At 36.3% G+C, this 13215-nt stretch overlaps 2 protein-coding genes across 10 annotated transcripts in view; one reads left to right on the top strand and one right to left on the bottom strand.

Moving 5' to 3' along the window:
• Tmem87a (transmembrane protein 87A) overlaps positions 1-277 on the bottom strand; it is a 48160-nt gene extending 47883 nt beyond the window's left edge. For 3 of the 4 annotated variants that reach the window (XM_005006228.4, XM_063250208.1, XM_003475715.5), the window contains exon 1: positions 94-277. In XM_005006228.4, the coding sequence (XP_005006285.1) occupies positions 94-234 (141 nt within the window). In that variant the 5' untranslated portion in view covers positions 235-277. The remainder of the gene's footprint in view (positions 1-93) is intronic. The other variant, XM_063250209.1, reaches the window with a different exon arrangement.
• Positions 278-283: 6 nt separating this feature from the next.
• The window catches only part of Ganc (glucosidase alpha, neutral C), a 63575-nt gene continuing 50643 nt past the window's right edge, over positions 284-13215 (top strand). For 4 of the 6 annotated variants that reach the window (XR_010047999.1, XM_063250196.1, XM_063250193.1 and 1 more), the window contains exons 1-5: positions 284-428; positions 957-1287; positions 3086-3148; positions 3760-3868; positions 9600-9727. Coding sequence is in view for 5 of the 6 variants with exons in the window: in XM_063250196.1 (XP_063106266.1) it covers positions 1241-1287; positions 3086-3148; positions 3760-3868; positions 9600-9727 (347 nt within the window). In the remaining variant the exon portion in view is untranslated. Of the gene's footprint in view, positions 1288-3085; positions 3149-3759; positions 3869-9599; positions 9728-13215 lie in introns of all 6 variants that reach the window. The other 2 variants (XM_003475441.5, XM_005006230.4) reach the window with 2 other exon arrangements.

The following is a 13215-nucleotide window of genomic DNA, read 5'->3' as shown; positions in this document are numbered from 1 at the left end:
AGAAGTGGACATTTCAGAACATTCATGGACCGCCTGGACTGCCGTAGTCTCACTTCCCACTTCTCGAGACTCGGTCGCTACTGTAATACTCACAGACGGCATTGGAATGTGCCACTTAGACCGGTCGGCAGCAGACACGGTTGCCGGTCCCGCATCAAAAAGTGACAATGGGAAAGGTTCAGCCCCCAAAAGAAGAATGACAGGCAACAGCTGAAGCCACGCAGCCGACGCCATCTTCACAGCCTTTGAGTACCCACAGAAACCGTTTCACCTCCTTCCGGTTTGTCTTGCCCGCTTCCGGCCCTGCGCAGAGGGCGGATCATCCGGGTCCTCAAACGTCTGGAGGCTTGTTTTGTACCCCTTCCACGATACTCCGAACTCCACGTGAGACTTTCAACTTACTGCGCAGGCGTCGTTCTGTCAACTTGGTAAGCTAGTTTAGGATGGTCCGTAGAAGCGGGTCCGGCCTCGTTTCTCTTCTGCCTCCTGTCCCTTAAAAGGCTTGGGGACCAGGGTGCCACTCGGTGCAACGTTTGCCTCTCTCCTCCTCCGGCTCGCCCCAACCCTTCACCCCTTCGTCAAAGACGGACACCCAGGGTCAGAAGTCTAGAGAAGCAGTGATTCTAGCTGCATGGTGGCTTCTAGCAATGAGGTCTCTGGTTTTGGAGCTGTTTAAAGCAGAAGCCAGAATTTGGCAGTGCAGAAGTAGAAACGACTGCTAAATTGGACAGTGTAACAGATAAGCTTTAAAGACCCCTTCCACCCTGAAGAGTAGAAAGCTACAGAAGAGTTGGCCCGCGATAGCTCCTCTAGAAATCCCCCCGGCCGGCACTTCCCACCCAAGACTACACACAGCTGTAGTGGCGTGGCCCGCGGAAATGGACCTGCAGCTTCGCTCCAGTCAAAGAGGCAGCCTTGCTGCTTTCTGAGCTCATCTCTCACCTTTTACCTTCCAGGGGTCATCAGTTCTGCGCCTACTCTGCTCCAGAGGTTCCCAATAAAAGCACAGTCCACACCACCCACCTATAATCGAGAAAAATTTACCTATGATAATTGTAGAAACACTAGGAAGAAAAAAAAAAAAAGCAGGCGTAAGATTTGTTACTCTATATGGAAGCGGAAAGGACTCTGTTTCCCGGAAATTTGGCAGAGATGAAATGCTGGTCATAACTTAGGAAGACCGCTGCGTGAGTTTTTAAAAAGATTGCTGGAGGCCTTGTCCTGCGAGCTGGAAGCCAGTATGAGTGACAGGGAAGCCACGGAAACATCTGGGAAAGAGGAAATCAGGTAAAGAACAAAGTGCTGGGCCCCAAATGATTCCAGGGAACGGGGTTGAAAGCAACTTTCTGCCTTGAGTTTCATTGATTTTTCTCCCTTTCCCCATAGTGCTGGGGATAGAACCCAGGGGTGCTATATCACTTGGGTTACACCCCCATCTCATAGAAATGATCTTGTTGGCCTAGAGTTTAGGAGGTTTGTGCCTCGGCCTCCGAAATAGCTGGAATTAAACCTGTGCTACCAACCTGGCTTACTGAGGTGTGTGGTTTGTTTTTTGTTTCGGGTTTTTTTTTGTTTGTTTGTTTTTTGTACCAGTAATCGAACTCAGGACCTCATGCTTGCCAGGCAGGCGCTTATGCCGCTGAGCTAAATCCTCGGCCAGAGGTCCATTCGGTTCCTTTTGTTTTATTTTGTTTTTTTCTTTTTGAGACAGGGATTGCTGTATAGTCCAGGCTGGCCTCCACTGCCTCCTTCGTGCTAGGATTGCAAGTGTTTGCCACCTTGCCTGGGAAGTTGTTTGGTTTTTGGTTTTGGGTGTTATTGTCATTTTTTTTTTCATTGCGTTTCTTATTTGAATATTTGATATTTGTGTGTCTTATCATTTTTACTCAATTCTGAATAGAGCAGCTAGTATTAATAGCTATCCCGTAAAATACTTTTAGGATGGTAAGTAACACTAACAGTGGAAACGTTGTGACTGTGCCACTAACACACGAATTTCTAGCATGTTACTTTCCATGTTTAGCTAATTAATTTCAGAACTCATTCTTCAAAACTAGAAAGAGGAGACTGTAAGATTCTCTAATCTTTGCACACTTGATTAAAAGAAACTGGCAAAAAACTGAGCTCAATGAAGTGTTAATTACTTTCATGATCAAGTTAGGATAACCAACTGTATCTGGGCTTGTTTTCTCATGTTAAAAATTGTATTCAATTATAGCTTCCTACAAAATAATGAACATGCAGACTACAGCTGTTTTCAGTCACATCTCTATGTGAAAGCCAATATGGTTTTTTATTTTCCATATAGACAATAGTTGTTTTTGTTATATGGAGGTTTATTTAAATACATATATTCACGGAGCAGTGTACACCTTGTTTGAGTTTTATTCCAGAAGCATTGTTAAAAACTTGCCTTTAAAGAACATTATCAGCATTATCTAAAAGAAGCAAAAGAGGGCTAGGGATTTAGCTCAGCGGCATAAGCACCTGCCTTGCAAGCGCGTGATCCTGAGTTCAATCCCCGGTACCGATAAAAAGAAAAAATATAAAAGATCTTCTGCATTAGTTTCTACTCTTGTTCTAGCACCTTGCACATACCTCTCAGAGTATTCATCAGCTTGTATTGTCTAGTTGCTGGTTAGGCTCCTGCAAAAAGCTTGGACACAACTGTTTATTTCTTGTGCAGAGCCAAACACCCAGTGAACGAATATTCTGAAAAATAGTTTTCTGGAATTATTGCTGAAAATAGGGCTTTGGTTTAGCTTTGTTTGGGGGTTTTGCCTTGTTCTTTTGCTCTTTGAGATATAACTGTTGCAGTCATTTTTAAAGAACACTTCTTCATAAGGAACAGTACTCTTTCTACTGCTTTTGAAGTAATCCTAGAATTTGATATTTGCTGACTCGAGTTTTTTACAAAAGATTACTATTCTGCAGCATAAGTGCTGTTATATTACATGATATTATTGTGTTATGTCAGTGACACAATTCTCCATTGCAAAATATACTCCAAAGACTTACTTTGTATCAGTAAAATTGGGTTCACAAACCCTGTGTAAAATATGTTTCTTAAAATGTCTTTATTTAGTGTTGAAGATGAAGCTGTGGATAGAAACATTTTCAGAGACTGCAGCAAAATTGCTTTCTACAGGTATGGAAAATAAATATCAAATGGATCAAAATATTTCTGGACTGTATTTAAAAATTAGTGGTATTGAATTTTTGAAAACTAGGTAGACTTTCTAAATAAAAGGTCAATTAGGAAATTTAATGATTAAATAATTCATCAGATACAAGACTCACCTTTTAACTTTATATACTCACTACTGTATGATTTAAATTTTTAAAATGTATTATATTTAAGTACCAAAATTTTTTGAGCTAATTTTTTATTTCATATCTTTGAATAGATAATAATTTTACATAGTTCAAAAATAATATAAAGAGAAGTAAATTGACAAGGTTAATCTCATCTTATCCCTTTCAATTCTCATCTTGTCCCTGTGAGGAACAAGTGCTAACTTATTTATTCCCCTAGCATTTCTTTTGTAAGTACATATATTTTTATATCACTCCCTGTCTTATACCAAATAGCCTTCTGTATACACTGTTCTATTCATGAGAGGTTTTTTTAGAGTATAATCTATGCCCAGTTTATATTTATTGTAGTAAATTTTAATGACTCTCACGTAATAATAGTCTATTGGATGCTGCTAACAGTGACAAATAGTTCTCATACATGTATATATTCCATATCTACAGGCGTCAGAAACAGCAGCCCTCCAAGAATTCCACCTATCGGGCATTGTTGGACTCAGTCACGATAGGCAGAGAGAGCACCAGTTTCCAAATCATTAATGAAGCAACAAAGGTAAGATAGAAATATCTTCTAAAGAGAGTAATTTTTTTCTGTATTAATTTGAGTTGCATGATGTAAGTTTAATAGCTAATAAAACTTTATATAGCTCAATACAAATTTTGGTGAGAAGAGATGTCATCTTTTCAAATCTATATTATAGCAATTTAATAATAATATGATAATAACATAAAAAGTGTCCATGTGTCAGATGTGTTTCTAGTTGATTTGCAGTGTTAATTTCCTTTTAATTAGCCTTCATAGTACACCAAGGGGTACATTGTATTATTCTCAATTACCAGATAGGGAAAGTGAAATCTGGAAAGTCACTTGCCAAAGTCACACAACCAGTAACCAGAATACCCTCCTGAATCTCTCAGACTCCATCAAACACCCATGCACTTTTCACCATTACAACATACCATTGTACATGCAGCATGGATAAGAAACAGGTTTCCTAACTATTTAGACTTCACAGTGTGGGTGGTAAAAGAACAGATAAATGGACTGTGCAGTAGAGAACATAAATCACAAGTATTCCGTCTCCCAAGCTGCTTTACTATAAGATTACTATAGCTGTTATATGCCAAAAAGGTTACAGAACCATGTCTTAAGTAGTTTTTCTCACCTGTCAGTTCTTCATGCTACTTCAGATGTGCCACAGAGATGGGCCAATCATAAAAGAAATGCTGTGGGCTATGCTAAGAAACATGACTGTCTGATCTTCACATTCTCACCCATCTTCTAAAGGCATTTAAGCATGTGGGGCCCCTCAAAGCAATATGAATTAACTGGTAATTTTTGCAATTATGGCTGTATAGTCTGGGCTCCCTAACAGTTTAGACAATAACTCACCCAACTCACTAACACATCTCAGTTCTGAGGCCCTGACTCACCTGAGATCTGTGGCTATCTCATCAGGGAATTCTCCATAATATTTGGAAGACCTTTAATTTAGAATATTCAGGGTCAAAAGAAATACTTCACTCTGACAAATGCAATGAGCCCACCAGAGGCTTTTTAGGAGACTTTAATCCTGCCACCAGATGTCAGAAACCTTCTTGTCTTATTTTTCCAGGCATTTTCCTGTTTCCCTTCTTGGTTCCATGGTACCTGTCTCCAGAGAGTTATAGTGTTTGTGATCAGGACAAGAATTTTCATCTATCCTTGGAGAGGCTTAATATATTCAGTCTCCAGAGTGATCGCATCTCATGAAGACACATAGAAGCAGAGTAAATGAGGCAGAATTATTCTGACTATCAGTGATGAGACAAAATGGAAATTCTCAACACAACTGAGTATCAGTGCAGTTATGGTAGACTCCAGTGTACCCTTTCACATGACTGTATATCCCTTTCTTTCTGTTTGTTTCCTGATTGTGTGAAAGACAGTGTGGTTTAGATCACGTATAGCACCGAAGCCCTGGAGCTTTACAGGGGGAATAACTTGTACTATGGGAAGATTCAAAGGATGTTAACACAAGGTACTATCTGACTCAGAAATTATCTGGAGTGTTAGCAACATAGTTCCCAAAATTGAGAACTTTGTGGACCCCTTAGAACAAACCCTGTGTCCAAATCTTGCTGGAGGACACAGTCTGTAGTAGCTAAATCTTGGAAACGGGCCAAATGCCCATTAACTAAAAAATGGATAAAGAAGATGTGGGGTTTTTTTCTATAATGGAGTACGACTCTGCTGCAAAGGATAAGCTTATGACATTTCTAGCTAAATGGATACACTTTGAGGCCATTCTCTTCTGTGAATTAAATCAGACACATATAAATACATTGTTTCTCTGATGTGCAAAACAAAGCATAAACAAGGACTCAAGTGTATAATAGATATTGTGAAATAAAAAGAAAATGTTCAAATGGGAAGAGGAACTAGGTAAAAGAGAGGGGGAAACAAAGGAAGGGAAAAGAAAAAAAATGAGAAAAGAGAAAAAAATATTGGCCAGGGATATAGCTCAGCAGCACAGCAACTGCCTGCCAAGTACAAGGTCATGAGTTTGATTCCTAGTACAAAAATTAACAAGTAAATAAATAAAAAAATGAATTTTCTAGAACTAAAGTAAGATCTGCCAATCAAGGAGTTGATGGAGTTATAATTTTCCTTAATACCTATAAATAGATATTCCAGGATTGTTCTGTTAACTTAATTATAGTCTCTACTAGTTATGATTCCCAGGTCTATATAAGTTTTAGTAGAGTTACTATCAATCTTCTACTTGAATACATAAACCAAACTGTCTCTACTACAGTATTTTTACAAATTATCTCATATTTTTACCTATGTGGTCATATAAAAACTAGACTTATGGATGACAAGCTGCCAGATTTTAATTATCTTTATTGAGTGTGGGAGCTAAGATAGGAAAAGAGAATCTGTACTCTATTTCCTGGACCATGACGGATGTGCTTCTGAGTAAAAGTATACAAAAAAACAAGTAGAGACTTAGACTACTAAAAAGAACCTCCAAATTGTATTCCTGTCTCTGAGAATTTGTCTCGGCTTCTCTCTATACATATAATTTTACGCATTTTAAATATTTCTAAAGGATTAAAACACTGCTATGTCACCTCATTTAAGATGGCCATTTAAAATTTGTAGATATGTTTGTTCACTTGTTTTACATAAGTACATATGCTTATATTTGAGTGAAACTATCCTACTACCCAAGAATTAATACTAAATTCTCAATCTTAGCAACCCAGCTTTCATAACTTACCTTCTTTATATATTTTTCCATAGTCATTTCCACACATCACTAATTTGAGGAAGAGATTTGTCAGTTTATTTTTTCATAAATATCTAAACAATTCCATAGCAAATACTAGGAATAAATAGAAACTCTTAGTGTTTTACATAGAATTTTTGAAGGAGCAGGTTTGTGAAGATAGAATTGAGCAGTAACTATCAGCTAAGAAGCTTCAAGGAAGTAGTTTCTAAACTCATCTGCAAAGCCTGAAGGTTTCTCCATGCAGGGAAGAGATGGGTCTTAAAGATGGGACCTCAGAGTCTCTCCCTATTGTCCTCATCCAAGTAACTCTACTTAACAAACTTTTTTGCAATGTGCTGAGATACATATATATAGAGAGGGAGATAGGTATAGATATATAGATGTCTATATATATGTGTATATATATCTATAATTTGTAGCTATATCTCTCTTTTTAAAGTTTTTTGAGACAGTCTCACTGTGTAGTCCAATCTTGCCTTGAACTGATTGTGAAACTCAGGCTGGCTTCAAACTCATATCTCCTGAATGCTAGGATTACAGGAATGTGCCATGACTCCCAGATTTAAATGTGATGATATTTTTAAAAATTAAGCTAATTGAAAGTACAGCATTAGCTGAGCATGGTGGCCCATACCTACAATCTTAGCACTCACAAGGTTGAGGCAGGAGAATCACTGTACATTGAAGGACAGCCTGCACTACATAGCAAGACATTGTCTCAAAAAAATAAATAGAGGAAAGAAAAAAAAGAAAATACAGCATTAACCAGATCAAGGAGCACATGCATAAAGTCTAAGGGAATTATGTACTCAGAACAGTGTAACCTACAAAATGTATGTTATTTTTCTTTTTTTTTCTCAAAGCACTTAGATTAAAATGTTATTTTTCTTTTAAGACAAAAGATATTAATATATGAGTTGTTTTTTCTAAACTACAGATTCAGTATTCAAGCTTAATTGCAGTGTTGGCATTTTGCTATAAATAAGTGGGTTTTGAATTGCAGTTTGGGCACCTGTCTCTAAAACGTTCACTGGCTTGCAGCTCAGTAGTAGAGCTTGTGCTTAGCCTGCCCTAGTTTCAGTCCCCAGCACCAAAACCAAAGAGAAATGAATCTGGATATTGACCTTTCAAAGGTTAATTCTTTAAAAATGTTAACAGGGTTTTAACTCTGAGTTTTACATAGATCACTGTGACAAAAGCAGAGTTATTGTTATCTTTTCTCATATAATTAAGATTCTTTCCTGTATCATAGCCTTAACATCAGAACATACAGAACTGTCTTTATTTTTTAAAAAGGAAGATTTTAATAGAAATAGAATCCTGAGTGCATAACTAGATGTAATTTGTTAATCGTATATAGGCAGACCACCTGTGTGCCTTGTGTTTGGGATGTTAGTCCCGATTCTTACCTTCCTAAAGTCTTAATAATCCATGAAGGCCTGTTTAAATCTCTCCTCCAGAGAGATGACCCAGAACCTCTCAGCTTATATTCTTTGGGAATCTCGTTCATCGTTCTTCTATCTTGCACTTACCTTATATGTTCTTCCCTCTGTCTTTCCTCTGTCTTAGCACTTGCCATAAAAATGCTTTACATAAACTTTGCATCTGCTAGTCCTCTAAATTGTAATCTTTCTAAGTAGTCATCACAATAGTAAATGCCGAATCAATATTTAGTTGAATTAAACTTAAGAGAATGGAAATATATGTCTAATGAGGTAGATAATATTAGTCTGATAGGATTTCGGCTTTATTTGTATTTGGACATATTTTGTTAGAATTTTCATAGCTTCTTATAATACACATAATAATTCAAATACACAAAAAAATTAAACATGTAAATAGTGATTAGAGTGTGATTACTTCTGTGATAATCCTTAAAGTGCCTAGAAAGCATCCATAGCCATAGTATTAGCTTATCACTGTTCATATCACATCATTATTTAAGTGATCTCATATCCTCAAGAAGCAAACTTTGAGTAACATTCCTTTTCTGGCATCTCTTGGTATTTTCCATGCTTCTTATGTCTTGCATCCACCACATTGTACCTACCCAGCCTCTTGTAATAGACATAATAATATAGGTCTCCATTTGTGACCAAAACTTGGATCATACTTTAAGAAGTTACAGTAGACTAGTGTGGCATGGCTCATCAATTGAAAACCATAGCCTTGAAATATTCCTCTGATCTTTTCTTTTTTTTTGTATTTTGTATTTTTACTGGTACCAGGGATCGAACTCAGGACCACAGGCTTGCAAGGCAGGCGCTTATGCCACTGAACTAAATCCCCAGCCCCTTATTCCTCCAATCTTAAAGACTCATTTTGTAACCTGAATCCAGCCATTTCTGTTGTACTGAGGTTTGTTCATCTTGTTTTGTGTTGTACTTTTCAAACCTACCGTCTTCATAGTTCTATGTTGTATAATTCATTCATTGTAGGTGGAATTTTATCTAAATTTTCAAGTCCACTGAGAATGTTCTCTGAGCCTATTTCCAGTTACAAGTCTCTTAGTTTTAGAGTGGCAAGCTTTATTTCATTCTCCACTAGAGAACCCCAACAGTAATTGTATTATTCTTTTCTTTTTTATAGCCTTCTGTCTTTCCTTTTTTTACTCAACTGGAACCTAATTGGTCTTGTTTTATTCTTAATTCATATATACTTTATCAAACTGTATCATAGATACATATATCCCAATATTGTGAAGCTGATCTCAGATTATGCCTGTTATCTTGTGTAGTAATTATTAATAGAAATCCTTTTCACTCTATAGATTCTGTCTTGGGCAAGTATATGTTAAACTATCCATAGAACACACAGAAGGTATTTCTTTTGCAATCAGAGATATAGCTGAGCAAGTACATACATAGATTGGGAGCTCGTTTTTATTATTGATATTAGTTCTGCAATTTGCTTGGCTTATAATAATGTAAAATTTTTAATTATTGTAATTTAACAACTAGAACAAATTATTGTATGTTGAAGCTAAGCTTATATATCTGTTACCAGCTTCCTCTCTTGGCTGAAGTTTATGGTATAGAGAAAAACATTCTCAGACTTAAAATCAATGAAGAGACTCCATTGAAACCCAGGTATGAGGTTTCTGATGTCCTCATCAGCAAGCTGAACACTGTAAGGTAAGCCAAGGAACAAGTATCGTAGATACACCCTCAGTATGTTCTTTTATCACACCTTGAATAGATTTTGTATTTGCCTCCCTGTTTTACCCATTCAAATCTATAATCATTTTCAAGGTTAGTATTCAATTATATGAGGATAACTATATCAGTTTTGTATATTATACATTCTAGTTTTCCTTCATCCACTAATTTGACTCATCAGTATCTATTAATGGAGAACATAGAGCTTTGAGTTCTATCCTCCTTCTCACAGTAAAAGCAGCTTATTAGCTAGACTTTAAGAGCAAATAGCAGGAAAGCTACTTACTTATATAGCAGCAGGGCTCCAGAGACCTAATACACTAGTCAAACTCCCTTGCTTATAGCGATTTACAGTATATAGTTAGATTGACTCATTTTTAATTAAGGGTATTCTCAGAAGACTAACATGTAATTTTACTTAGAGTTGAGTATAAATTAATAATGTTTAAGTGAAAGAAGTCATTAGGGACTAAAGCATTTTTAAGTACCTATGAAATCTTCATCAGTTCTCCCTACACTTTCCAGTTAGACTTCAATTTGGTTTTCCTGATTGACTTTTGGGTTTTTCTCATATTATTTCACTAAGGGAATATAAGAATGTGACAGATCTTTAATATTAATTATTTCACTGTGATAGTTTTATGCAGATTATTTTCCCATGAAAAAATAATGAAGTTAATAAATTAAAAAGAAAAAATTTATTCAGTTAAAATAGAACCATCATAAATTTAAAATATAACTTCACTACCAACAATTTAGGAAACAAGAATTAAAGAGACTGTTCAGAGACTTTGTAGTTTGAAAGTGAGCATTGCATATATATATAACCATGTGATCACAATATATTTGTTGTTATGCTGGGGGATTCACTTTGCTAATAGATCTGTTAATAATTTCATATCTGGCTAGACGTGGTGGCACACTTCTATAATCCCAGCACTCAGGAGGCTGAGGCAGGAGGATTGTTGTGAGTTCGAGACTACTCTGGAATACAAAGTGAGCTCAAGACCAGACTGAACTGCATAGAAAGACCCTATCTCAAAAAGACAAAAAAAAAATTCGTATCTGTTTCTATAAGTAAAAATTACTCTGATTTTTTCTGTACCATATTTTCTATGTGTTGGGGATAGGATGATACTAGTTTTGTTTGATAAATGTGATCTGTCAGTCTGTTTTTGCTCCATCCTCTTTCTAAATACTTTTACTACTATGGTAACTAAAGAGCTAAAAACTACATTTCTCCATTTCTTAGATTTTTTTGTAGATAGAGTTTCTAATATAATTCTGTTTCCACCAATCATATGCTCTTACAGAAAATGTTAGCACTTGACTGCTTGTTTTGTTTGTATAAATCTGACACCCGTAGATTGGCTGTAAGCTCATTAGTTAGCACTATAGTTTCCTGTTCTTCATATTACAACTAAAATAGCGTAATCCTGGAGCCCTGCACTTGCCAAAGTGACTTCTGATTCTCCAACTTCCTGATTCTAATAGAAATAGAAGTTCTTTTTTTGTTTTTTGTTTGTTTTTTGGTTTTAAGCACCCTCATGCAGGGCACCCTCCCAAAGACTGGGATTACAAGCATTCACCATCATGCCTGGTTTAATAGAGGTTCTATTTTTCATATAGTTATGTAGTTTTTTGTTTTTCTTTTTGTTTCTTTTTTTATATTTTAGTTTTTTGAAACAGGTATGTCAGCTTGGCCTTGAGCTCACTGTGTAACTCAGGCTGACCTCAAACTTGTGATTCTCTTGCCTTACCCTCCCAGGTGCTGGAATTACAGACAAGGGTCACCAAGTCCAGTTAATGCAGTATTTTTCTAGAGACCATTACTGGATGTCTAGAACGAAACTTACTACTTCATTCCCTCCCGTGATGTCACAAGCAATTAATTTCTAATAGTAAGACACTTTTTTTTTTTTTTTTTTTTTTGTCTTTTTGAGACAGAGTCTCACTGTGTACTTCAGGCTGGTCTTGAGCTCACTTTATAGCCTAGGCAGGTCTCGAATTTACAATGATTCTCTTGCCTCAGCTGGGATTATAGGCATGTGCCACCATACTCGGCTGAGGCACTTGTTTTCTGTATAGAGTATCCAGAGTTCAGTGAAGGATGCAAAGTTGAAATCAACTCAATTGTTTTTTCGTTCTTTCTTTCTTTCTTTCTCTCTTCTTCTTTTTTTTTTAATGCTAGAATTGAACTCAGGACCTCATGCTTGCCAGGCAGATGCTGGGCTGCTGAGCTATATCCCTGGCCCAATTAACTCAATTTAGACTAAAGCAGTTATTTCTGTTGGGCTCAGAGAAAGATGCATGAACTAAGGGTTCCTAAAGCATTTGTTGCTTTTTTTCAATCTGGAAGGAAATAATAATGACACCACTATCATTGAATTGTGGATATTCCAATACATTGTAAAATGTGAGTATAACCATAACTTTTTAAAATCTTTTTGAGACAGGGTTTCACCAGGCAGTTCAAGCTGGCCTTACCAACTCACTTTGTAGCCTAGCCTAGCCTCAAACTCACAGTGAATCTTCCTGCCTCAGCCTCCCAAGTGCTGAGGCAGCCTCCCAAGTGCACAGACATGTATCACTGTGCCCAGCTCATAACTTTAAAGGGAAAAAAAGGGAAAGAAAATTAATTAAAATGTTAAGATTTGTTTTCTTTGGGTGGCAAGAATATTATTTTCCCTCTGATTTTCAAATTCTGTATAAGAAGTCTGTATATATTCTTCCATAGTGGAGAAAATATGTAATAAATTATATTACATTTTTACCTAATTTCTTCTGGCATATTTGGAGGAAAAAAGAGAAAACCAATTTATTTCCTGATATGATGGAGGTAGATGTCTAGGAACCACATTTTAAATTTTATTTTAATAAATGAGTTTAGGCAAAATAATAATATTTTTCTGGTATTTATACCTAATATAAGTGAGAAAAAAAAGGCACAGTCCTACCTTAATGAAATATTTCTGTCCAAAAAAATCATTCATTTTTACTTGTCATTTGGATAAATAAATGTCATTCTCCCCTAACTCCCACCATTAGTTGTGCTTCTGTTTCCTGCCTGTCATTTTATCTTTCTCTCTTTTTCCCCCTCACTTGCTTTTATTATTCAGACTAACAAGTACAGTCATTCAAATACATTAAAATAAAGATGTTTGTCTTTCAATACCAAAGTAAAAGAAACTCTTCAAACTTGTTTTGTTATTGACACTTGAACCCTCGTTGATAAAATAGTTGGTATCAGAAGTGGGTTAAACAACAGACTTTAAAAATAGAAGTGTGGGATTGACCTGCTGATTTATTTGAATTTGAAGGCAATAAGGACTGAGGTACCGTTAAAAGTTGGAGTACTAGTAGTAGTATTTCTGTCTCCCCAGAAATTCAGAAGGGGAGACCTTAAAATGAGGACTATATTTAGAGATAAAGCCTTTAAAGAGGTAATTAAGAAGTCGAGTATG

Source organism: Cavia porcellus, unplaced genomic scaffold, assembly GCF_034190915.1.
Source record: "Cavia porcellus strain 051 isolate PalLab524CR breed Dunkin Hartley unplaced genomic scaffold, mCavPor4.1 scaffold_6, whole genome shotgun sequence".
Taxonomy (NCBI): domain Eukaryota; kingdom Metazoa; phylum Chordata; class Mammalia; order Rodentia; family Caviidae; genus Cavia; species Cavia porcellus.
This window is presented reverse-complemented; position numbering and strand designations above follow the sequence as displayed.